The following is a 25,174-nucleotide window of genomic DNA, read 5'->3' as shown; positions in this document are numbered from 1 at the left end:
GACTCAGAGTTTAGAGCAGTCAGTCCACTGGGACATGAAGTTTTAAGCTAACTCCCCAGTGATGCTGAATGATAGCAACTGCCACCTACAACTTAGGTCCAGCATCGGGGCCCGGGTGGGAGGCCCACCCAGATGCCACCTCCTAACCGTGCAGGGAATGAGCTTTGATCACTTAGGAGACGGCAGCAGGGACAAGCCCCTTTGTGAGGAAGCCCTTTGATTCCAGCCATTTTCCCATCCCAGAGGCAACACCTCCCTCTAAGACCCAAATGTGAACTTGTCTCTAATCCCTCATTTCATCTGCTTTCCCCTAGATGCACCGCAGCAGCTTTGGACAAAACAGATAAAGCAAGAACAAGAACGGGGAGATTATCCTGACTGACACTGGGCAGCTGGCGACCGTGGTCTGGTCTTGCGTCTGTGCAGCGGTCATCTGCGACCAACACACATGGCAGGTCATACTGCCCAGGCTACTGTTACTTAATGGTATATCACCACAACGGTTTGGGGTATTGACAAGCAGTACATTCTGTGTGAACGTCTGCCTCCCCAGAGAGAGTAGGAGTTTTCAAAGAGAAAGAAGAGTGGTTTCTGCTTCATTACATCAGCTTCCGTGTAGGAGTAGAAGGGGCAGCAGGCCAAGGACCAGGCGACTTCAAGCCTGTGCATGTGTGCCCTAGCTGGTTTGGCTCAATGGATAGAGCGTCAGCCTTCGGACTGAGGGGTCCCAGGTTCGATTCCAGTCAAGGGCACATGCCTGGGTTGTGGGCTTGATCTCCAGTAGGGGGCATGCAGGAGGCAACCAATCAATGATACTCTCTCATCATTGATGTTTCTATCTCTCACTCCCTCTCCCTTCCTCTCTGAAATCAATAAAAATAATTTTTTTAAAAAAAAAAGACTGTGCATGTGCACGCCTGCGTGTACAAAGGTCCACAGACACGGGCCCAAGTGTTAAGGTCCTTCACTTAACACCTGCTTCAAAGATAGCTTGGCTCTGTGACGAGCTTTCTTGAACTCGAGCCCCGACTGCCTTCCATTTCTAGCCCAGGTGTGTGCCTAACCGTATGGGGGAGGGGTTCATCCCAGAGGGCCGTTCTCTCACCTCTAAAGATGCGCCTCTGCGATCCCAAGAGCTGGCACACCTCAGCAGAGGACCTGCAGGAGTTGGCACACCTCTGCATCCCGTCAGCCAGGTCAAACAGCGTCACGTTGGAGGCCAGGGAGAAGGTGGTCTGCAGCGACAGGACCACGGCGCTGGACTCTCTACGGGCAAAGCGTGTAGGTTTTTAATTGCTCTAAAATGACATGTGGGCCCCAAGGCTTTTGAAAAATGAGCCGTCATCTCCATTGTCCGGTGAGGGAATGGGACAGCATGAAGGTCCAGTGACTTTGGCCCTGGGTCACCCTGTGGCTTGGTCAAAACAGGGCCCGGGTTTATGGCTGCCACCCATGGACGAGTATCCTCCCCTTTCTATAGACTGGTTCACAAGCGAATGCACTTACCCTGAAGCACGAACTGTGGATCGGGTATAACCAGGTAACATTGAAAAACACATATTCAGCTGAAAAGAAGAACAGGTTTGTCGTTAACTGTGAGCTAGACAAAAGCCTTAGGGCTGGAACCGATTTCCTATTCTCGGTGTTAAACAGGCATTTTCCAGCCATCAAGTTATCAGCAGGGGCTTTACAGAGGAGCGGTGTCCTCTTTGTGTTCCCTTCTTAAACGCCTTCCTGCTCCTATTCTGTGGCCCCCTGAGTACAAAGGGAGAGAGGCAGATAGTGAATCAGTGGGGCAAGTCTTGGCAGGGGCGGATGTTCTGAACAGCGCCCTTGGATGCAAAACATCTTCAAAGCAGCAGATCTCTTCTAAGACCCAGGGTTTCAAAAAACTCCAAGGCAACTGTTTATTTGGACTTCGCCTAGTGAGGGAGCCTCACGAAAAGGCTGGTTCCTTTCCGCGGCCCCAGGTCTGGCAGGCCCCAAGCAGGCCCCTCCTGATGTACAGCGGGTTGACCCAACTCAAAGACAGGTCCCTCGGCAAACATGGGCAATTATATTACGTGGGTCAAGAACCCTTTTGTTGAGAGCAAATTAAGAGCGACTCTGCCTGTTTGCCTTGTGCCCTCAGAGAGAGCAGGAACCCCTCAGGGCGTAAAGAAAGCACCAGGCCTGCTTCCCTTCTCCCCCCCCCTCCGCCCCCCCAGCCCCACTTTGGGGCCAGGGATTCCTTCTAGGCAGCAGAGGGTCTCAATACCTTGGGCAGTGCAGACGCACCTGGCCTCACGGCCCATGTGTCAGGTACATTTCGCTCTTCAGAAGAAGGATTCAAACAAGGATGTTACCAGACTTTTATGGCTTCGTATGACACTGCTTTATATTTTGATAGGCAGTGATTCATTACTAGCATCAGTTCTTAAGCTTTCCCCCTCCCAGGTAAAGACAGAAGTGGCGCATTTCAGAACAGAATGGCATCTTGGGAAGGGCCACTTGAGTGGCTTCTCCAGTCACTGCCTAAATCTCCACTATTTCCTGGGGTGGGGTGTCACTTCACTAATAAGTGATGGGCTGATACTGGGTCCAACTTAACAAGTCAGAGCAGCCTCGGAGCGCTGTGTAATGGAAGGACTGCACCCGTGCACGGCGCTCTCAGCCCTGTGCTATGTTACAAGGAAAGACTGACCAAGAGGCAGGTGTGGTGGGGTGACAAGAACGTCAGGTATAGGGTTAGAAGACGTAAAAGTAGACATAAAACCTGCCATCTAGTAAGAAATTAAACCCTGCCCCAAGAGAGGTCTGGTCTTAGGCTCCTGGGAGGCAATCTCTAAGCCTTTGGAATGGCCTGCCTTTGTTTACCCGGGGGCCTGGGCCACTCCAGATCGTCTAATAGCATGATTGATGGTGAGGGCTTTGAGTTATAGGGTAACCCCTGGACCTCCAGCGAGGCTGGGGCCCGAGGTCAGCCCTTCGGGCAGTTGGCCATGTCTAGGTATTGGCTCTAATGTTAGTGCATGTGCTGCTGAAATGAGCACAACATATTGGCTCTAGACACCAAGACTCAGGTGAGCTTCCCTGGCTGGCACACTCCATGAATATTGCACACATCATAGCCCAGAGGCGTTAAACCTGTTCGTGGCCCCGTGGGGAGAGGACAGCCAAAGCATCGCATCTGGAACCCCCGGGGCCCTGCCCCACGCCTCTCTTCCTTGGCTGGCTGTGACCTGGACCCGTTCACTGTAATGAACCATAACCGCGGTGTGACAGCTTCAGGCGCCATCTGTGAGTCCTAGTGAATTGTCAAATCTGAGGGTGGCCTGGGGATCCCCGAATTTGCAACTGGTGTCAGGCCTGAGGATGGTCTGGTGGCCTGTTCCCTAACCTGGCACCCGCTCAGTGTGAGCTCAGGCAGCATTGTCAGCTCCCAGGGCCTCCGTTTTCCATCGGTCACGGTGACAGAATACCTTAGTGAGGCACCTGTCACACCCTGTCAGAGCAGAAGCGCAGGAGATACGGAAACAGAACTGCCATCTAAAGTTTGCAAATAAAATCCACAGTCCTGTAAAGTCCTCGAGGTTTTGGCTAGTACACGAACTCTCACCCATACGGAACAAGTAAAACTGAAATCAGAAATAGACTGATCTCTAAAACTTATTTTAATGGCAAACTTTGGTTTTCTAGACACTAAATCTTAGACTCACATAGCAGCCAAGAGGCAAAATATACTGTTTCATTTCATCTCTTCTTTCTTCCTCTCCATTTTCCTCCTTCCTTCCTTCCTTCCTTCCTTCCTTCCTTACTTCCTTCCTTCCTTCCTTCCTTCCTTTCCTCCCTCCCTCCCTCCCTCCCTCCCTCCCTCCCTCCCTCCTTCCCTCCCTCCCTCCCTTCCTTCCTTTTTGTTTCCCTGACAAAAAGTAAGCCAAGAGGGAAAAAAAGAATCAAAGGCCCTGTTTTATTTCATCTCTTCTTTCTTCCTCTCCATTTCCTCCCTCCCTCCCTCCCTTCCTTTCTTCTTTCCTTCCTTTTTGTTTCCCTGACAAAAAGTAAGCCGAGAGGGAAAGAAGAATCAAAGGCCCCTCGATAATCTATGCCAGTGGTTCTCAACCTTCCTAATGCTGTGACCCTTTAATACAGTTCCTCACGTTGTGGTGACCCCCAATTTCATTGTTACAAATTGAACATAATTAAAGGATAGTGATTAATCACAAAAACAATATGTAAATATATGTGTTTTCCGACGGTCTTAGGCGACCCCTGTGAAAGGGTCGTTCGACCCCCAAGGAGTCGCGACCCACAGGTTGAGAACTGCTGGTCTATGCACTGAATCCTCCCCCTGGGTAACCAGGACTAACTGCTCCGCTTTGGCACTCCCTTGAAGGAAAAGGGCGCTATCCTCTCCACGTTCCTAACCCCGAGACGTCACACAGCAGGTCAGCAGCAGGAGGGCCAGCAGGATGCTCTGGGTCTTTCCTCTTCGCCAACAGCTTTCACAGGCTCACGTCACCTACATGTCTGTGCCTGTCAGTGTGCACATGGCAAATAACCGGCAACCCGCCGACAAAGGCTGCCGGTGAGGACACGTTCGAAGAAACCCTCCTCCTGGGGACCACTGCCTCTCCACACCGCCCTCTGGCTCGGAGAGGCCTTTATTCTACCCCGAAGCTAACCTTCCAAACGTAACAGACATGAACAGCCCAGGAGACAAAGCTGACGCCCAGGAGGCTCCCAATCCCGAATGAAACCTATTCTAGAAAACAAAGGCCTAGAAGTAAGATGCCTTTCAGAAAACTTACCGTTTTGGTGACCTCATTTTCAACTTCATGTAGGTCCGAATGTTTCTCCACGGTGGAATTGGGAAATGTTTTCTTCAATTTAAACTCTGTCACAAAGGTTCTAACTGAAAATAAAAACATAACCTGTTAGGCTACACGAGAGGTTGACCTACACACGGCTGAATGTCTGTAAATTTCTGGGGTGTCCGGCTTTATCCCACCTCGAAGACCATCTCTGTGCAGTTCTTTCTCCTTGACGGTGGAGACCACCGCCCCTCTCTGGGCTCCTCTCCACGAAGGTGAGCACCTACTGAGCTGAGCTGATGGCTCAGACTGAGTAACTCTGTGGGTGAGAGACTCCAAGGAGCCCTTTGTGTGGAAGGGAGGGCTGCTGAGAGGAGCCTTCCTGACATCTCTCTAACAGCCTTCCCATAACAGATGCCCAGTAAAGCTGTGACAAAGAAGAGAGATGAGCTGGCCTAAACTACACAATTGCAGGAGGGAGACATGGGGCTAGACACAAAAAGTGCTCCTCAGGCCCCATAATGCTTTATTTACTAGAGGCCCAGTGCACAAAATTTGTGCACAGGTAGTGTCCCTAGCAGCTGCCGGCTGTCAGCCAGGGCCTTCATTCATTCCTCGCCACCCCCTGGTGGTCAGTGCACGTCATAGCGAGCAATCAAACTCCCAGTCGGTCAAACACCCAAGGGGACACTTTGCATATTAGCATATATATATATATATATATATATATATATATATATATATATATTTCAGAGAGGGAGAGAGAGATAGAAACATCAATGATGAGAGAGAATAATTGATCATCTGCCTCCTGCATGCCCCACACTGGGGATTGAGACCGCAACCCGGGCATGTGCCCTGACTGGGAATCGAACTGTGACCTCCTGGTTCATAGGTCAACACTCAACCACTAAGCCACGCTGGCCGGGCATAGCGCTTTAGAGCAAGCATGTCAAACTTATGGCACACAGGCCGCATGTAGCCCACAATGAATATTTTTGCAGCCCAGCCAATATAATGGTATGTAAGAAACCGGTATGTTTTAATAAAAATTTCGTAACTTAATTTTTACAATATCCTGGTATACGTAAGTATTAATAATGAACTACAACATTCGCTAATGACTGATTACTATCATTGTGTTGCATTCATTTCCCTTACATGCCTTACTCGCAGGTGCACCATTTCTCTCCACTAATACTAGCAGCAAATACTTTAGCAGCCGATTGCCACGTCATTAGTCTTGTACTGACTTGTTTGGTGTGAGCAACAGGAAATATTTCGCTTTCAGAGAATAAGAAAAATAGGTTTATCTGCATTATGCTTATTAATTTGTGCAGTTATTCAGTGTCTGGTAAGTTAATGTTTAAGAAAAAAATATTAATTTTTATTAAAATGTTCTATTATTTTATGTTAACGATTACTCATTTATTTCAGCCCTTTGTATTCAGCATGTCTCTATTGAAATAAACCTACATTTCTATGAAAATTGAAGCTTTTGTTCTTTTGCGGGCCACATAAACTTAAACTGTTTATTTGGCCCGTGTTAGCCCTTGAGTTTGACCTGCTTGCTTCAGAGAGAGGAGAGCTCTTGCACTCTAGGTCTTTCACCAAGTCGACAAGTCCTCACGTTCAAGGGCATGCTTAGGTTTCCTCTACTCCTGAGAGTCACCCCATCAACACCTATTCCTTTTGTTCAGAGGAAATGCCCACTTTATCACTGTAACTTCCCAAGGTTGCGCAGCTCCCAAGGGCCAACATGAACATTGAACTTCATGTGTGCCCATCTTCCAAGTCTATCTACACCTCAGCCCCCCGAGGAATTGCCACGTCATTAGCCTTGTACTGACTTGTTTGGTGTGCGCAGCAGGAAATATTTGCTGTTCTGAGGACAATCACGGGGCTACAGAGAAAGGCTCCAAACCTCTGTAAGGGGACCCCACTTCAGGGGGCCGCCAGACTCCACGATGATAAGCCACTTAATGAAACGACCCATATTCAGGACAATGTTGGATTCATACATGAAAGAGAGCAGCCCCATTTTCAAGGCCCATGTCACTCATAAAATAAAATTCTAGTTAACATCAATTTGTGCTGATTGGGCCTGAGGGGAATGGAACTTACAAATGGGCAGGCAACCAAACATTAGTATAGACTGCTTTATATCTGGCTCTTATCTTCTTTTATATTAAATTCCTATCTTCCCCTCTGGACAGGAAAAAAATAATAACCCGAAACACAGAAACCCCTGAAGCTGCTTTTTCACAGAAAGCTTGCTTGCTGAATTAAGAAAAAGGCCCACAAATGAGCCAGGGAAAACATTTAACATCTTATACTTACTGTCTGAAGCCCTTAATCCTTATTTAACATCTTTTTGCTTGTTCTACAGTTCAGTGGAGCCAGCTGCTTAGGACTCTTTCTGAGCAGCAGGGAGCTCTTTGAAAACATTCTTGGCCAAATGAAAGCATTTCAGCATGCTCTAATTTGCATGTCCCTCTGATGTTTATGAACAATGAAGTTAAATGACTTGAAAAGGGAAAGATGATTGTTAACACAATCGACCCACTCTCCTCCCAATACTGGTGCCCCTGGGACACTCCACACACAGGCTTCTAGAACCGTCACCTGCTCCTTCATCTGTACATCTCACACAGGTCCAGGCTTATATCCAGACGCTCAGTATAGAAATATACAGGTTGCAAATGCTAAGTACACAAATCTCTTCTAAATCATGACAGCAAATGTGACCTCCACTTTCAGTGTGAATGTGCACGTGAAGATGGCATCACATGGCATCCTCCCAGCCCCTGCACTCTCCCTGGCACACAGACATCCTCATGCCTGCAGTTATATCACCTGGCTTTCAGGCAACTTTTTAAAAATATATTTTTATTGCTGTCAGAGAGGAAGAGAGAAGGAGAGAGAGACAGAAACATCAATGATGAGAAAGGATCACTGATCGGCTACTTCCTGCACATCCCCTACTGAGGATCAAGCCCACAACCCGGGCATGTCCCCTGACCATGAATTGAACCGTAACCTCCAGGTTCATAGGTCAATATTCCACCACTGAGCAATACCAGCCGGGGTAAGGCAATTCTTTACTTCAAATTTAACTACTGATTTACACAGGTTATTGAAATGATTTTTTAAAGACCCATACTTATTCCTTTGTATTCAGAGTAGTTTATTATTTTCATTGCTTTCAATTCTGGCCCAAGCGGCCCAAGAGGCTAAAGACTAATGTTAAATGATACTTCCCATCTGGAGGACTCTACCATTTTCTTTTCTTTTCTTGGAGTGCTCCTGAACACTACCATTTTCAAAACTTGCTCAAATACATTATTTTATTTGATGTTCACAATAAGCCTGAGTGGGAAGCAGACCAGGGGTAACCTGGTTTTACAGATGAGGAAATTGAGGCTCGGGGGTCATGGGCTGCAGGTGGTGGCCCAGGGGCTGGCAGCCAGGCATCTGCGTTCTCGGACAGGTGTACTCTGCACACCGCTTCCGAACAAAATCATGTCCACCTTCTCCATTCTTAATCCAAAACTCCTGGCTTATAGGGTGTAGCTAAATGGAATAGGTTCCCCAAAAGCAAATAAACTATTAGAATAAGAGGAATTCTGGATTTTGACTAGTATCTATATTCCTAGATTTTTCTTTCTTTAAATAATGCTTTGATTTAACCCTTGTATTTTAACCAATTTTCAAAATCCTACCATTATTTCAGTAGGGTAGCAACTGTTGAAATAAATTTCTAGGCCCAAGATGAAGCTGCTCCTGCCAGGAACAGAACTTTCATGTAGGCTCTGCTGGGCCAGAAACACCGTATTTCCAGCCACCCACTCCCCAACACCAAGCCAGCCCTGAGCTCTATACTTATTTCCTCGTTCCTTAATTTTTCTAAATAAGGTCAGATATGCAACCCCCGCCAATCACACCCTGTTTCCCCCTCGGTCCCACTTCTAACCCTCTGTAACACTCGCTCTTGTCCACAGTCCCTCAGGAGGAGTGCTCCGCGCCTGGGAGGCCCTGCACTCCCCTCCATGGGTGGCTTCCCTTGAATAAAGAACCTCACACTCGTTACTAGTTGTTTTAGTTTTGTTGTTTGACACAACCTTCTAAAAAGTCTGATGATTCCCCTTAGCCTATACGCCAGTGATGGCGAACCTATGACACGCGTGTCAGAGGTGACACGCGAACTCATTTTTTTGGTTGATTTTTCTTTGTTAAATGGCATTTAAATATATAAAATAAATATCAAAAATATAAGTCTTTGTTTTACTATGGTTGCAAATATCAAAAAATTTCTATATGTGACACGGCACCAGAGTTAAGTTAGGGTTTTTCAAAATGCTGACACGCCGAGCTCAAAAGGTTCGCCATCACTGCTATAGGCAATAGGAGTTCATGCAAATGATATTTCCAAAAGACAAAGACATCCGTCCTGGCAAAAAAATTTACCGAGTACTTTCTGTGTGTTAAGTATCACACTGGGTGATTTAAGATGATTCAAAGATGAGTCACTTTACCTGCCAGTTTCCTTATCGAGCTTAGATAATAACTCGATGTTCTTCACTTCTAATTTCTTCCAGTTATGTACTGGGCTTGGGCATTCCAATACAGGGTTATACACCGTGTGCAAGAAAGCCCTTACAATTAACACAGTATTTTGGGACAGGAGGAACGGTAGGCCGGAAACCTGGCTTCCAATCAAGCAATTGTGCACACCTGGCCACTTAGCGCCTTGTCAGGCCTTGGTCTCCATGTGGGTTGTTTGTTTCTTAATCTTAAAGCAGTGAGTACAGCTAAAATCAACCAGCTTCATGAGTCTTATCAAATTAGGAAACAAAATGTGATAAACTGCATGGTACAAGTATGGCAACAGCTTTGTAAAAATATATCTGCCTGTGCATAATAACATGAAGATTGTTTTTAAAAATGAAAAGAATGTGTGAATTTGGTAGGACAATCAGGGTTTTTTTCTCTCTCTAAAATGTATTTTTTAAACAATATAGTTAGAATATTCTGTGATGTAGACATATTTTTTTCTAACTGCAGGGTGAAATGGTGAAGCAAACAGTTTATGCACAAATGATGGCATACTCATGCAGTCATTAAGAAGTTTGTATAAAATCTATAATACAGTGGGGCCTTGACTTACGAGTTTAATTTGTTCAGAGACCGAGCTCGTTAAGGAGCTCGTTAAGGAGCTCGTTAACTCAAATTACTCTGTCAACTCAATGCAAAAAAATCTGCTGAGAGACAGCTAGTATCTCAAAAAACTCATTAGTCGGGACACTCGTAAGTCAAGGCCCCACTGTAATAAAAGCATAATATGCTAATTAGAGCCGACATCCTTCCGGACAACCTTCTGGACGAAGCCGAGGTTACAAGGGAAGCCCGGGTCCCGGTGCCAGAGGGAAGCCGGTGCCAGCAGCTGGGGAAGGGAAGGCCTACTCTTGCACGAATTTTGTGCATCGGGCCTCTAGTTTTTAATAACACGGGAAAATGTTTAAGATGTAAAATTTGTACAAATATCACATGTTTTCAACTATGTAAAGATATAATGCACACTAAAACAGTTTCATAGAAGGTGCTATCTCTCTAAGTGATGGGACACGAGGCAGCCTCCACTTCTTTCTCTCTTCCTTAAACTATAGCTCAGACAAATGTTGGTTTTCATTAGGGAGAAAAGCAACGTTACTTTTTATGTCACTTTGCAAAATATAGAGTGGTGTAGAAAGAATCCCAAGATAGACTAACTCTCTTACCCAAATTGCATATTCCTTTTTCCAGCTGGTACCCAATGGGGCATCTGCAGGTGAAGGATCCCTGAGTATTGTTGCACACGGCCAGGGGTGGGCAGGGGTTGGAGAGGCACTCATTCACATCTGCAGAGGACAGAACACAGGCCACACTGAATCCGTATCAGACAGCAAAACCATAACCCAGCACAGTAAGCGCGGACTAAGGGCCCAATGGCATGAGGTATAGGGGGCCCCAGAGACCAGTAGGACACTCCCCTTATTCCCAAGAGGCTACTAGCCTATTAAGGGTGGAGGCAGCCATGCAGACAGCTAACTGTAAACATAGGCAGGATTTGCAAGTACAGAAAAATAGCAGATTTTAATGGAGGGGAGGATTAAGACTGTTTCTATCTGTAATAGCGTCAACAATAAAAAAGAAAAAAAAAGACTGTTTCAAATGATATCTGGACTAAGACTAGAAGAACTTTAATAAGCAGGTGGAGATGGGTGGTGGTGGGGGAGGGGGTGTTCTAGGCTGAGGCACCAGCACAGTGGAGGCCAGAAGAGCAAAGCACAGGGGTGTTTGGGGAGCCGTGCAGGGCCCAGTGTGGCAGGAGTGTAGGGAGCCCACAAAATGAGGCCAGATCGTGGAGACCTGCCAGCCTCGCTGTCCGACATTATTCTGCAGACGACAACGAGCGTGTTAACCTCAAGGCAGCAGGGCATCAATTTAAAAATCTTACTGCCCTGCATCTGGAGAAAAAACGAGCCTGCTGCCTCCCGATGTGCTACTGCACTGCAGACCCCAGAGATGGCTTTTCCTCTTACCCACACTGCAGTCCTCCCCTTGCCAGGAAGGTGAGCACACGCATCGATAGCCACGGCGGGCGGGGTCCGCAACGCATTTCCCATCGTGGAGGCAAGGGTTAGGGGCGCAGCTGTTCACTGAAACACATTCCAGGAATAAAGCAGTTAACCGCACAGCAAATGTAAAGGCAGCGCTTGGTAAATATTTAATCCTGGCTAATATTTGATCCTCACTTATTTCTGTTTACTTGCCCTGAAAGGCCACAGTACGAACACAGAGTGGGTTCCCGAGAGGGGCGACTGAGACGCGGTGGGCCTGGGTTCCGGCGCTCGCTGGTGGGCAGACACAGCGCCTGACAACCGGACCCTGGGCGCAAGAACCGGTTCACGTGCTGCTCACGGGTCACTCCGCTCAGGACGGACGATTACTCTGCCTCTGTGATACTTGGAAAATTCTACTGGAACTAATGCCCATTTAAAACACATATTAAGGGGGAAAGGATCCCTGGTCACCCATCCTCCTGCAGCAAGATTTCCCTGTATCCGAAAACCTCACAATGCAATAATATGTGGGCCTCCACGTGCTGTGCCCTCGCTTAGAAAACCGACTGGAGGTGAGCATGACCGTGCCAGCTCTTTGTGTCATGTCACAGCGAGCCCTGGAGGGTTCATCTGGACCCAGTGATGCTCTGGCTTCAAGGTCACCTTGGACTCCCAGCTCCCAAGGGCAGTGGCCACTGCTCTGTGCTTCGGTCTGTGTAACCTGCATTGTCACGCTCCCTAGTCAAGGTTTCTGACATATACATAGAAAAGCCGGATCCCACAAAATAACTGCATCGTCTCCAAGGAGAGAATCGGTGGTAGGATGAGAAAAAGAAGGCGGAAGTCAAGGTCTCTAACTCCAAAAGAGCAACCCCGAAAACCGATGGGCTCACCCTAAAGATGGTGCTCCTGTGCCTCGAGGCTGCTCTAATAGACCTGAAACCACCCGTCTAAGCTCAGCAGCGACCAGCAAGCACTGAGCCCATGGGTCCTGCTGCAGAATGCACATCACCAGCCAGTAATGATGCTAACTCCCACCCACAGTTGCCACTGCAATGGCCACAATCAGCGAAGGGAGACGGTGCCTATCTGGCTGCTGGAAACAAAGCCCTGTGAACTCTGAAGCAGGGGAAGGATCCAGCTTTCGTTTCCCAGAGCCGCTGGGATCACGGGTACAGAGAGGGCACCGAGCCTCATGGCACCGTGGGGCTGGCAGGCGGGGCATGACCCTCCAGCCACCAGACTGCTGATGGCTGACTGGGGGAACCCTGCCACTGACAGTCCCTGCTGCAGTCACCACAGAGCACTTCCCGTCCTCTCTTTCCTTAGGGCATCATCTCCATTTCACCCCATCAGCACCAGCAGCTGGCCTTCCTGGGTCTGGATGAGCCACATGTACAATTTTAAACAGGACACCAAAAGACAGATCGTCTTACTTCTACCTTTCCTTACATGACGAAGAGTCATGTGTGTACCGGAAACTTCAAGTTAACCTCAGGCACAATGCAGTCACGATGGGACAGATTAGTCCGTCACCATCTTATTGAACATGCCCAACTACCCCCCGCCCCAACACACACACATCTACCAACCAGCAACTTAATCTGAGGGACACCAAGGGGCCAGGGCTTCCCCTGGACCAAGGGAAGCCTCCCTGGTGACTGTGGAGCCACCTGCCCGGCTCAGAAGCGCGGGCTCTGATCGGGGAGCAGCCACCCACTCACTCCATGCCTCGGCCAGGCCACCTAGAGCTTCTTGACTGTGTTCCCTCTACCCTCCCGCCCAGCATCGTGGCCGCCCCGCTCCTGAAGAGTTAAGGGCGTGCTTGGAAAGCTCTTTCAGTTACGGGACGTTACAAGCGGCTGCTACACCGTCTACTGATGTCGCCCAGCCAGTGGCATCCTCTCCTCCTTGTTAGGGAGGAATTACGTAACTCAGGGGTGAGAAGATTAGGTCCACGGTGACATTAGTTTATGCTTTAGGTGCTTCTACAGGAAGCACGGGAGATCACCCAACACTGTGCTATTGCCAGCAGCAGCCACTGCCGCACACCCCACGCACCCCCGCCTGGCACTCAGTTGCCCGCGTGACTGTGTGCTACCTGAGGCTGGAGACGACCGGGTCGGGGGTGACTGCGTGCCGCTCTGAGCACGGGAGGTGGTGGCCCAGGGAGACGACACTTCGGCCGGAGAAGCGTCTGTGCTCCTGGGAGAGGGAGTCGTCCTGAGGAAAGGGGGAGCCGGGCTGTCCCCTTCGGAAACGCCCGGCTCCGTGGTCAGTACTGTTGCTGATGTGGGTGCACTGGTCAGGGAGCTCCATCGGGTGGTGTCACGGACAGGCGCTCGGCTCCTTTTAGTGGTGACGACGACTTCTGTGGAGATCCGTGGCGCTGGCATTTCAGGGCTGGTCGGCAAGAACCGTTTCCCAGCCGTGGTCTGCGCTGCGGCGGGGCCAGCCATCGGAGTGGCTGTGCTTGACAAGGGGCCGGGCGTGGGCACGGGGGTCGGGGGCGTCTTGGGAGTGGTGGCTGTCCACGCTGGCGGCGTCTGGGCCGAGCGGGTGCTTGTGGCTGGAAGGGTTGGCTCCGTGGAGGACTCTGTTAAAGCGGGGGCCACGGGGAACCCCGAAGCAGAGCTCACGGTTTCAGCTCCGGTGGCCTCTGTGGGCAGAGACTCCCAGCTCGGGGGCTTTGATTCGGTGGCCACGTGTTCGTGGTGTGGGTTGCTCTGATTCTTAGGATCTGCTGTTTGACTGTGGGAGAGCACTGGCACCGACGATGCCATTGTTGCCGTCCGAACTGGCGTCACGGGAGTGTCCCTGGCCCTGGGCAGGGCCAGGGTAAGAGATGAAGGCGAAAGGGTTGCCTGGGACACAGACACTGAGACAGGGGCAGGGACTGTCAGGGATACGGGCGAAGGGGGTGGTGAGGAAGGCAGAGGTGTGGGCGCGTCGGGGGTGGACTCCTGTGGGTGAGCGGAGGACCTGGTGGATGATAAGGTGGAGGAGAAGGGCTGGTGGGGCTGTGACACTGAGGGTGAGGGCAGCGGGGGCCCCGACGAAGGGGACGAGTCACTGACCGATCCAGTACGTGTGCCCAGAAGGTCCAAGGTGCCCGACGTATTCATGGTGGGGGTGTAGAATGGGAGGTGGGCTGGACGCAGACCTAGTGACTCCGTGGAAGGAGGAGCCCCTCCGTAGGAGGAGACGTTACTTCTTTCCGTCTGAACCTGAGAAGAGGGAGGATCGTCCGAACGTGAAGAGTTTGAGATCTTAACAGAAGAGGTCGAACTCTCCCTCATGTCCGGTGCCGAGCTGTTGTCTGTGATGGACAGCAGTGCTCGCTCCCCTTTGGTGAAAGTGGAGGAGACGTAGGTGTGGTCTGTGTGGTGGCTGGGGGGCCTCCGTTCGGTGTCTGTGCCGCCCGCCGGATGGTAGATAACTCCAGTGACTGCAAAGGGAAAAACCAAAGTTAGGTCAACGGAACAAACAGGCAAACCCCTGAACACCCACTGCGGACAGACTGCCCGTGTCCGATCTGTGAGCACCGGCGGGCGATCACTTCCTTTGGGGACGCGGTCTCCAAGGCGAGCTCTCCGGAGAGGCCGCGCGGGCAGGTTCACCTCCGGTGAGGAACGCGGTGGCAGCAAAGGAAATGGTAATAAAAGAGAAGTGGGGCCAGGGCCCAAAGAACAGGGAACAGGCCCAGATTCCTTCCACAGCCCTTTCTTGATAAAAGCAAATTGGTATCTTAAAAGCTCTTAAGACCCCAAATAGAACAATTGTTACGTCTAAATGGAAAAAGGAAAACCCTCCCAACTTTCCATTCTCTGAAGAATGAGAGGTTTCTTTCCCAGGAGACTGGCCTGAGCCGCAAAGTGGCTGTTCTCTTTTATCTAAGCATCCTGGCAGACACCCCTGGCACACGCCTTAGGTAAGTGGGGGGTGAGCTGGGGAGGGGGGAGAACCCAGAAAATTCTCGTCCTAAAGAGCTGGTAAGGTACTTGGGGTGGATGCGAACTTAATCATTCTGGGACCGTGAGCAAGATGAGAGATGAGCTGAAGGAGTGCGGGGAGGGATCCAGCTCATCACCTCCGAGAGCCTTACCGGCCGCGGTCACATTCCCATGTGGAGTGGCGCTCTCTGCTTCTCGGGGTGCCGTCTGGGAGCGCCCCTCATCCCCGGAAGTCTGGTTGGTGACAGATCGCAGTGTGCGCTCCCCGTTTCCAGTGAAGGTGGCTGAAGTGTGGGGGCTGTGAGCGCGGGCTCCGGGTGTTCCCTCGGACCCTTCCTGTGCGTCGGCACCGACTCCCAGCTCAGGACTATCTTCAGTGGCTACAAGAAGATTGAAAAGAGGATGACAAACACCACAGGATTTCACTCATATGTGGAATCGAATAAACAAAATGAACTAATTGCAAAATAGAGACAGACACAGATAGAGAGCAGGCTGACAGCTGTGGGGGAAACGAAGGGATGTTGAGCAAAACAGAAGAACTCATGGACCCGGACAGCACTGTGGTGATTGCCGATTGCCGGGAGGAAGCGGGGTGGGAGGAAGTGAAGAAGGGCACAGGGGAGATAAATGGCGATGGACAGAGATTTTCACTTGGGGTGGGGGACACACAATACAGTGAGTGTACAGATGATGTGCTGTGAAATTGTGCACCTGAAACCTGTATACTTTTGTTAATCAGTGTCACCCCCAATAAATTCAATAAAAAGGAAATTAAAAAAAAAGATTGAAAAGGGGATGACGGTCAGTGCAGGGGGGCGGGGGTCAATGCAGGGGAGACAACAAGGGCATGGACTTGAGTCTCAGGAATAAGCCTCGCTTCCTGGACCACGTTAGCCCGAATGTTTCCCTGGGTTTCCTCGGGGTCTTTATCTGAGAAAGCCGGGCGTGCGGTACTCCTGCAGACGCCTGTCAGTGACGGACACGCGGGAGGCGCTGCGGGTCAGCATGTGCAGGGGACCTGGACTCGTGGGAAGGTTTGGTACTTAAGCAAACAGGATCAATATTGTGTTTTGCTGGGCGATACATAATAAACAGAGTTTGTGTCAGGGACATGGGTGGTGGCTGCGGGGGAGGTGAACAGTGGGCAAAAGACTAACAATCCTACTGGGGCTTTACACCTTCTGATGAGACCGAGCAGGGAGCCCATGTGACCCCGAAGGCTCTCACCTCCTGTAGGACCAGCGAGGCGTGACCTGACACATCCATGAGAAATGGTATTGTGATCAGAGGTTAAAGGTAGGCTTGGTGTGTGCGTGTGTGTGTGTGTGTGTGTGTGTGTGTGTGTTTTGAATGCATTTGTTTTGTTTTCTTGGTGGGGATGGAATAGGGACAGGTGACGCGTGAATAAATATCCCTTTCTTCCTTTTTTGGGCATGGAAGTGAGGCTCAGTTTTTCTTGGCCTAACTACTCCATAATCGGGCTCTATGAGAGAAAACAGGCTCTTCTCCTGGTTCTTATTTTTATTCCCAGACCAGACTAGCTCTTGCTGCCCCATGGACACACCCCGATGGAAAACGAAGGTAAAGCTGAGGGTTAGGTAGGTTCACCTCGCGAGAGGTCCGCCTTCACTGAGAGACAGGAGTGAGTGGGGGACAGGGGTGCACAGGGCCTGGAGCAGCACCCAGGAGCCAGGAACCAGGGGAGGAGGTTGCCTGACTCAGACTGAAGGGCTTAGAGGACCCATGGAAGACCCGCCGGGGAGGCCGGAGAGCTGAGCGGATCGGAGCACAAGTTCCCAAGGTAAAGAAGACAGGGCCTGGGTTGGGGAGACGGTAAAGACCTGTTAGACAAACATCAGGCAAACAGCCCCATCAGGCTGACAGACACCCCCGTGGAGTCATGACCTGGAACAGGGGCTCCATCTGAACCCAGAAAGGAAGCCGGAGAGCTCCGAAAGGCTGGCTGGCAGAGTCAGCTCGGGCGATCAGAGGAAACGAGATAAGGCACCGTGTCAACCGCAGGGGAGCGGTTTCAGGAACGAGGCTATTCCGTGTCCAGCACTTTATAACCAACCCCAAGACCTGCCCAACTATCTACAAGGACCAGCTGAGCAAGCGCTGCAGAGCAAAGGGTCCTGAAGGGAAGGGGAAGGAAAGGCTGCAGGTTTGAAGAGGGACAAGCTCCTGGTTTGAAGGGGGACAAGTCTGAGCCCCACAGTGGTGAGGGTGGAAAATGATCCCTTGGTTCAGGAGACAGAGAATGCATTTTCCATGCACAAACATAAAGGGCACACGGGGATCCTCCACCCATATGTGTTTTCTCACATCACATCACATGAGTAGTCACCACATGCTAATTTTCCTCATCAATTAGGATGGGGCAAATGGAGATGTTATTTATTATTGGTGGTGAGGAGGTAAGACTTTAAACCTATTATAAATTTAAATGATAAGTTAATGCATTTTTGCTTTAGTCAGCATACAATTCACATGGATAAGGCTGCTGGTAATAGTTTTTAAAAATTACCCGAAAACATTATTAGGAAGGAAAATGAAAAGTTTTCTCACATTGATAAGTTGGACTTCATCAAAATTAAGAACTGTTGTGCTGCAAATAATGCCATAGGAAGTGAAATGATGACCCAAAGAACGGGAGAACATGCCTGCAAATCATCCTATATAATAAAAGGCTAATATGCAAATTGACAGAATGGCCAAACAACCAGTCGCTATGACATGCACTGACCACCAGGGAGCAGACAATCAATGCAGGAGCTGCTCCCTGGTGGTCAGTGTGCTCCCACAGAGGGAGCGCCGCTCAGCCAGAAGCCGGGCTCACAGGCTGGCGAACGCTGCAGTGGTGGCGGGAGCCTCTCCCATGTCAGCTGCAGCACTAAGGATGTCTGACTGCCAGCTTAGGGGGGCCTAAGCCTTCAGTCAGACATCCCCCGAGGGCTCCCAGACTGCAAGAGGGCACAAGCCAGGCTGAGGGACCCCCCTGAGTGCACGAATTTCATGCACTAGACCTCTAGTGTAGCTGATAAGGGACTGGCAGCCAGAATACACAAAGAACTCCTATACCTCAAAAAAGGACAAATAAACCAATTTAAAAATAGCCAAGAGATCTGAATGCACATTTCCAAAGAAGATATACAAATGGCCAATGAGCACATGAAAGGATGCTCAGCTGGAAAATGCAAGTCAAACCCACAATGAGATACCACAGCACACCCATCAGGATGGCGATAGTCAAAAAAAGATGGACTGTAACAAGTGTTGGTAAGATACTGAAACTGAACCCTTGCACATTGCTGGCGGGAAGATAAAGTGGGGCAGCCACTTTGGAAAAGAGATGGACAGTTCTTCTAAAGGTTAAATAGAGTTACTATTTAACCCACAATCCAAGAGAACTGAAAACACAAGTCCACACAAAAACTAGCACTAGGATGTTCGCAACAGTATTATTCATAATAGCCAAAAGATTTTTTAAAAACCTACACATCTATCAACTGATAAAAAGATAAACAAAACGTGGTACATCCATACAGAGGACTATCATTTAGCCATAAAAAGGAATGGAGTACTGGCACATGCTACAACACAGATGGACCTTGAAAACATTATGCTGAGTGAAGAACACAAAAGGCTACATATCATATGATTTCATGATTCCACTGGTAGAAAATGTCTAGAATAGGAAAATCCATGGAGACAGAAAACAAATTAGTGGTTGCCAGAGGCTAAAAGGAGGAGAGAATGGGGAGTGACCTCTGGCACCGGGTTCCTTTCTGAGGTGATGGAAAGTCTTCTGGAAGTAGACAGTAGTGATGGTTCCATAACTTTGTGCATATACTAAAAACTACTGAACTGTCCGCTTTAAATGGGAGAATTGTGTAGAATGTGAATTATATCTCACTAAATCGATTACCAAAGAGAGTTTCCCTTGATGAGTGCCTGGATAGGGGGTGAACTGTGGGACTGAGGCAGGTATGAGGGTGTGAGATGGGCTATAGGGAGTGGAAGGATGTGGACAGGGAGGTCCCTGGGCTCCCTGTGGGAAGGGAAGGTAGCAATAGCAACTCTGTGGAGATGTACCAGGAAAAACTGGGGGCCATGCAGGTGTATCTGTATTCACCAGCTGGAGGAGGGGCCTGGGACCACTGACACTAGAGGAGACTGTGGAGCTGTTTCACTAGCGTGTGGCCTTGCGGTGCTGCAGAAGACCACAGGCCTGGCAAGCCCTGTCCCCTCCACGGGGCCCAGTGTGCGCAGGGGAACTCACTCGAGCGTTCACCGCGCGGTGCTGAGGACTCCAGGCTTTCTGAGGAGGAGGAAGACGAAGACTCGGTGGCCAGCTCGGCGTCGCTCCCTCCCCACAGCACGGTGTCACTTCCTCTCGGCTGTGGGGCAGAGGCTGAGAACTGGGTCAGAACGGAAGAGTTCACAACTCCAGGGTAGGAAGTAGAGCTTCCTGTCACATCTTCAAATGTCTTGCTGTTGGTCAAGATCCAGTGTGCAGTGCTCTCTCCAGCTCCACCCAACGGGACTGACCCAGCCACAGACTCAGTCCGAGACAGGGGGCTCCCATTCTTCTTATCAGAGCCGCTGGCCTGCTGGGGTCCTTCCGGGACTGCAAGGTGTCGGGGGAAATGCCGTTACATGGATGTGAAAGAGACCCTCCACCACTGAGATGTGAGTCCCCTCTAAGGAACGTTCCCTTGAGGAGGATCTTGCATAGAATTTATTATGTGTGTAACCTGACATGCATTTTCATTTTCTAAATAATTAATTCAAAGCTCTTCCATGTCAATAAGATAGCAACACTGAAGATAAACGTGATGAAGAGGGGAGCTCTTAACCTGCATGTGCAAAGCGGCAGAAGGGCCTGTAGGCTTGAGTACTATGTTCTCTTTCCCCGAAGCGGGTCAAGGGAGAGAGGACATTATGCCCAATAAATACAACACACCTCAACACAGGGCTCGGGCAGAACCCTTTTCCTAAAACAGTCCTATTATTCATACAGATTTTTCCAATTTTGCTGTAGGAATTTGGGGAATACATTTATATCTGCACCGTGTGTCCTGACGATGATCCATAAAGTAAGTCAAACTAGTTTTAAAGGGGCCACCTCTCATTTGGAGACAATGCTGCAGTGACAAGACCCACTCAGCAGTGAAGGGTCCGAGGCTGAGGCTGCAGCTCTGCCTAAACCCCTGACCCTTGGTTTCGTCATCTACAGAAATGCAGGGGGAATGCCTGCTGGACACACTTCACACTGTTTCATAAGGTGCAAATCACAGTGTGACAACATGATCAACGAGTAAATATGATATACAATGTGCCATAGAAGGCCTGGAAGCCATCCCGTAAGAAAATCCAACAATGTATTTGTTTTTAATCCTCACCCAAGGATGTCTTTCCATCAATTTCACAGAGAGAAAAAGGGGGTGGGGGCATGAGGGGGGAAGGGGAGAGAGAGAGAGAGAGAGAGAGAGAGAGAGAGAGAGAGAGAGAGAGAAAAACATTGACTGGTTGCCTGCCGTACACTTCCCTAGATATGTGCCCTGACCGGAAATTGAACTCGAAACCTTTTGATGGTGGGGTGATGCGCCAACAATTTCTAAATGTCTATAATAGATCAAGCAAAATTGAATACTTACCTGGGGAATCATTTTGCCAAAATCCCACTGCGACCTCAGAAGATGTAAGGCCAAATCCATTTTCTGTGGATGACTCACTGAATTTCCCATCCCCTAGACTCCTGGTTATGCCGGTGTTTCTCCTCAATTCTGCCTCAGATGGTGAAGAATGAACTGAAGCTGACGTTGGGGCAACTTCAGCGTCCTCAGAGAAACCTTCTGTCTCGTTTAGCCGTCCCGCACTGACAGCTACAGACTGGGTCTCCCTTGGGACACCACTGGGGAACGTCGTGGCAACCTGCACACGCTTTGCCCAGCTGACCGAGGGGCTTTGAGGAGCAGTGGAGTTGTTTAGCTCTTCCATACGTCCAGAAGCTAAAATGGAAAAAAAACAAATTAAAAAAAAATGTTTCAAGACTCCTGGGGGGCTTCGGGGGGGGGGGCTGTATCTAGATACAAATCATGTCTATTACATTTTGGTAAACAGATCTAGATCATGTGGACCTGACAGAGATAAACACATTTTTTGTTGTTAATCCTCACTGGAGGATATTTTCCCCCCATTGATTTTAGAGAGAGTGGAAGGCAGGGGGCGGGGGGAGAGAGAGAGAGAGAGAGAGAGAGAGAGAGAGAGAGAGAGAGAAACATCGATGTGAGAGAGACACATCAATTGGTTGCCTCCCCCATGAGCTCCAACCGGGGCGAGGAACCCGCAACCCAGGTATGTGCCCTTGATCGAAATCGAACCTGGGAACCTTGGGGTGAATGGGCCGGCGCTCTAACCACTGAGCCCCGGCCAGGGCTGCCTTGGCTCCTATAGAGGAAGAAACGAGTACTCTTGAATTCAGCTTATAGCTTATATAGGACAGGCCATTGTGGTAAAGTACAGGCTTTTGCTTGCTTTATTTTAGCAGCTGTAACCTTATGTTCAAATGCTATTATGGAAGAAAATCCATACATAAAATAATGAATGCAATGAGCCATTCCCTGGCACCCAGCTCCAGGTCACCACTGAGGAGGCCTCGGCACTGCCCAGCAGAAACACCACCCAGAACAACAATTCGCAGCCTGCCACCACCAAGGGTTCGCTATTATTTCCCACCGCAGGGCAACCAGGAATCTTATGGTTTGAAAGACTAGGGACTGAAATGCATTTATTAAGTAAGAGAGTTTCTAACCAGCAGGAGACCGTCCTTGTTACCCCGCTGATTTAATTCCAGCCCAAAGCAAACTGGCTCCATTCTTGTGCTTCACCTCTTCAGGCACTGGAGGCAGCTCCCAAGTTTACATTCTACAAGGTTCCCTAGGAGATCGAGGACTCCAGGCTGGGAACACTTTTTCTGATGAGCCGATGGCAGGGACTGGGTTAATCATCAGGAACCTCTACGAACTATATTATACACCGTTGTTCAAAACGCACCGTCTGCCCGGGTCGCCTGCTCACAAAGAACGTTCCGCAGGGCACCCTGGGCACAGGCCCCAGAGGGCATGCCGAAACCCTCCCTCCAAACAGGAATCGCCTGCAGGAAAGCTTGGGAAGTGGGAAGAAACATGCAGGCGAGATCCAAAGGCAAGAAAAAAGAGTGTCATTTTTCTTTCTCAGCCAAAAATAATGAAAAGGACTCTATACCTTACAATGCAAGGCTTCAAGCTGTTAAGTATGACCCAGCAAAGAAAAAAGAAAGTTCTCATTATAAATGTTTCCATGAAGGCCAGTCCTATGTGCAGTTCTGACCAAAAAGCGCAAATAAATATTAAGTATAATTAGAAAGAGCGTAGGAAACACAAAGCTTCCTCATACTTGCATACAAACCATAGCACCAGCTATGCCTACAGCACAGCCCACGGCCTGCAGCTCTGGTCACCGGACCTTTATGCAGACAAAATGAAGATGCAGGCGATCCATACAGCTAGTCATTAAAACAAGGGAAAAGAAAGATTCAGGCACAAAAACAGAGTCCCAGCTTACCCAAACCCACCTCTGCTCAAAACAAAAACTCCTTAGGATAACACAAGGAAAGCATGCTGTATATAGATACACCCCGGATCCTCACTCAACTGCTGAGCTCCTCGGGCCTCACTGCATTAGTTACCATCTAAATCCACAAAGTTACAGCCTCTTCGGGTTGCCGGGTGCTCTTCCAAAGCACTTGTATTCCCCGTAAACTTTATTATTTCATCTATTCAATGTGCGGCGGCGGTTGTACTGGACTTAGCCTGGCTACCAGTGCAGCGAAGCAAGGGACAGAAACACAATGACAGCGGGCACCAATGCCGACAGTCACAAAAGGAAAGGGGCTGTGTTTTCCCTGACCCCGAGGGCGCTGTGGAACATTTGCTTCGTCAACTCATTGTCATCATTATTAAAAGCTGCCCCTTGCTGACGAATTGCGACGTGCCAGTACTTTATATGCACCTTTATATACTGTGCCAAGGAAGTACTTCATACACGTAATCTCACAGAACCCTCTCGGTTCCAGTTCTGGAGCAGTGTGAAGACTTCCTCAGAGCGGTGCCTCATACTAAAAAGACAAAATGTTTGGTCAAACTAACCTACAGTCACCGCTCACACCACCAAACGAGCACCTACACATAGGGGACACTTACCGTGCTTCTAAATGAACAGGCCAGCTCTATTGATTAGCTAGTAGCTGCCTCTCCTTGTTCATTTCTACCCTTAAAGCAGCCATTCAAATATGGGAAGACCATCCATGTGGGACCAGAAACGAGCCAAGTTCCCTGACTCTATTGTAGGAGGTGAAGAGAAGGACTCCTCGCTGGTAAAGTGTGTGGGTCAGTCTCCTATCCCAGCACAAACACGGGAGACTCGGGCATGCACCAGAATGCTCAACCTTGGCTTGACAGCTGCCCAGAACCTGCCAAAAATCTAGCTGAAGCAGCTCATATTTGAGAAAGACATGCTAACTCTCCCTGACTTATGCTCTCTTTCTTTACAAAGTGAAATCACCACAAAGCAATTTACCTGGACCACATTAGCTCAGCGCCCACAGAAATACTTTCATGAGTCGAGATCCATTATTACACCCTCAGCTCCAACTGAGAATCTATAGAAAATACCACCTTCTAAAGAACATGAGCACTATTTCCACAAACTAGCAATTGATGGCATTTTCTATTATGATTCTCAGCATTGCTTATATAAATATTCCTCTTAGAATTTACTGCCCCCAAAGCACTTATGCCCACGGATGGAATTGTATGCTTACCTTATCAGACAACAATCTCATGCCCCACCCGGTTTCCCTTTGTGCCCTGGTTTCCAGGAAGCTTGGCACTAAATTTAGTGCTCCATTGTAGCTGCTCTCACACAATTCAACACACACATATCTCTTTCCACCTTCAAAAGAGAAACTGTTTTCCCCTGTCAGTTGCTTTACTTAGTTTTTTCCCTTTATGGTTAAACTAGAGGCCCGGTGCCTGAAATTCGTGCACTTAGGGGGAACCTCAGCCCAGCCTGTGCCCTCTCACAGTCCGGGAGCCCTTGGGGGATGTCCGACTGCCGCAGAGATGGAGAGGCTCCTGCCACGACCATTGCGCTCACCAGCCCTGAGCCCGGCTTCTGGCTGAGTGGCACGCCCCCTGTGGGAGCGCACTGACCACCAAGGGGCAGCTCCTGCATTAAGCATCTGCCCACTGGTGGTCAGTGTGCATCATAGTGACCAGTTGTTCCCATCCCCCAAGGGGTCCCGGATTGCGAGAGGGCACAGGCCAGGCCAAGGGACCCCACCAGTGCACAATCAGGGCTGGGGAGGGATGCGGGAGGTTGGCCAGCCAGGGAAGGACCGCAGGAGGGCTCCAGGGTGTGTCTGGCCCGTCTTGCTCAGTCCCGACCTGCCGGACCCCAGAAGCAAGCTAAGCTACTGGTTGGAGCATCTGCTCCCTGATGGTTAGTGCACATCATAGCGACTGGTTGACCAGTAGGCTGCCCCTGGTGGTCAGTGCATGTCATAGTGAGCACTTGAGCGGCCTTAGCATATCATTAGCATATTATGCTTTGATAGGTTGAACAGCTGACCAGACAACCGGACACTTAGCATATTAGGCTTTTATTATATAGGATAATACATGGTCATTATGGAAAGTACAGGAAGATATAAAGCAGCAAAAAAAAAAAAAGTAAAGCAGCAAGAAAAATAATTTCAAATGGCTTCCCATCTCTTGTT

The 25,174-nt window shown here is 49.4% G+C and overlaps 1 protein-coding gene across 1 annotated transcript in view; it reads right to left on the bottom strand.

Annotated features, from left to right (window-relative positions):
• HEG1 (heart development protein with EGF like domains 1) overlaps nucleotides 1–25,174 on the bottom strand; it is a 105,666-nt gene that overhangs the window by 31,300 nt on the left and 49,192 nt on the right. Inside the window, exons 4-12 of the mRNA XM_023757299.1 lie at nucleotides 21,012–21,365; nucleotides 19,634–19,981; nucleotides 15,501–15,728; nucleotides 13,497–14,843; nucleotides 11,375–11,491; nucleotides 10,571–10,690; nucleotides 4,791–4,894; nucleotides 1,507–1,565; nucleotides 1,106–1,266 (exon numbers count right to left, since the gene is read on the bottom strand). Coding sequence (XP_023613067.1) covers nucleotides 1,106–1,266; nucleotides 1,507–1,565; nucleotides 4,791–4,894; nucleotides 10,571–10,690; nucleotides 11,375–11,491; nucleotides 13,497–14,843; nucleotides 15,501–15,728; nucleotides 19,634–19,981; nucleotides 21,012–21,365 — 2,838 coding nt within the window. The remainder of the gene's footprint in view (nucleotides 1–1,105; nucleotides 1,267–1,506; nucleotides 1,566–4,790; nucleotides 4,895–10,570; nucleotides 10,691–11,374; nucleotides 11,492–13,496; nucleotides 14,844–15,500; nucleotides 15,729–19,633; nucleotides 19,982–21,011; nucleotides 21,366–25,174) is intronic.

The sequence above is a fragment of the Myotis lucifugus genome, unplaced genomic scaffold, assembly GCF_000147115.1.
Source record: "Myotis lucifugus unplaced genomic scaffold, Myoluc2.0 scaffold_105, whole genome shotgun sequence".
In the NCBI taxonomy this organism is placed as follows: domain Eukaryota; kingdom Metazoa; phylum Chordata; class Mammalia; order Chiroptera; family Vespertilionidae; genus Myotis; species Myotis lucifugus.
The sequence above is the reverse complement of the archived record's forward strand: the minus strand, read 5'-3'. Positions and strand labels throughout refer to the sequence as shown.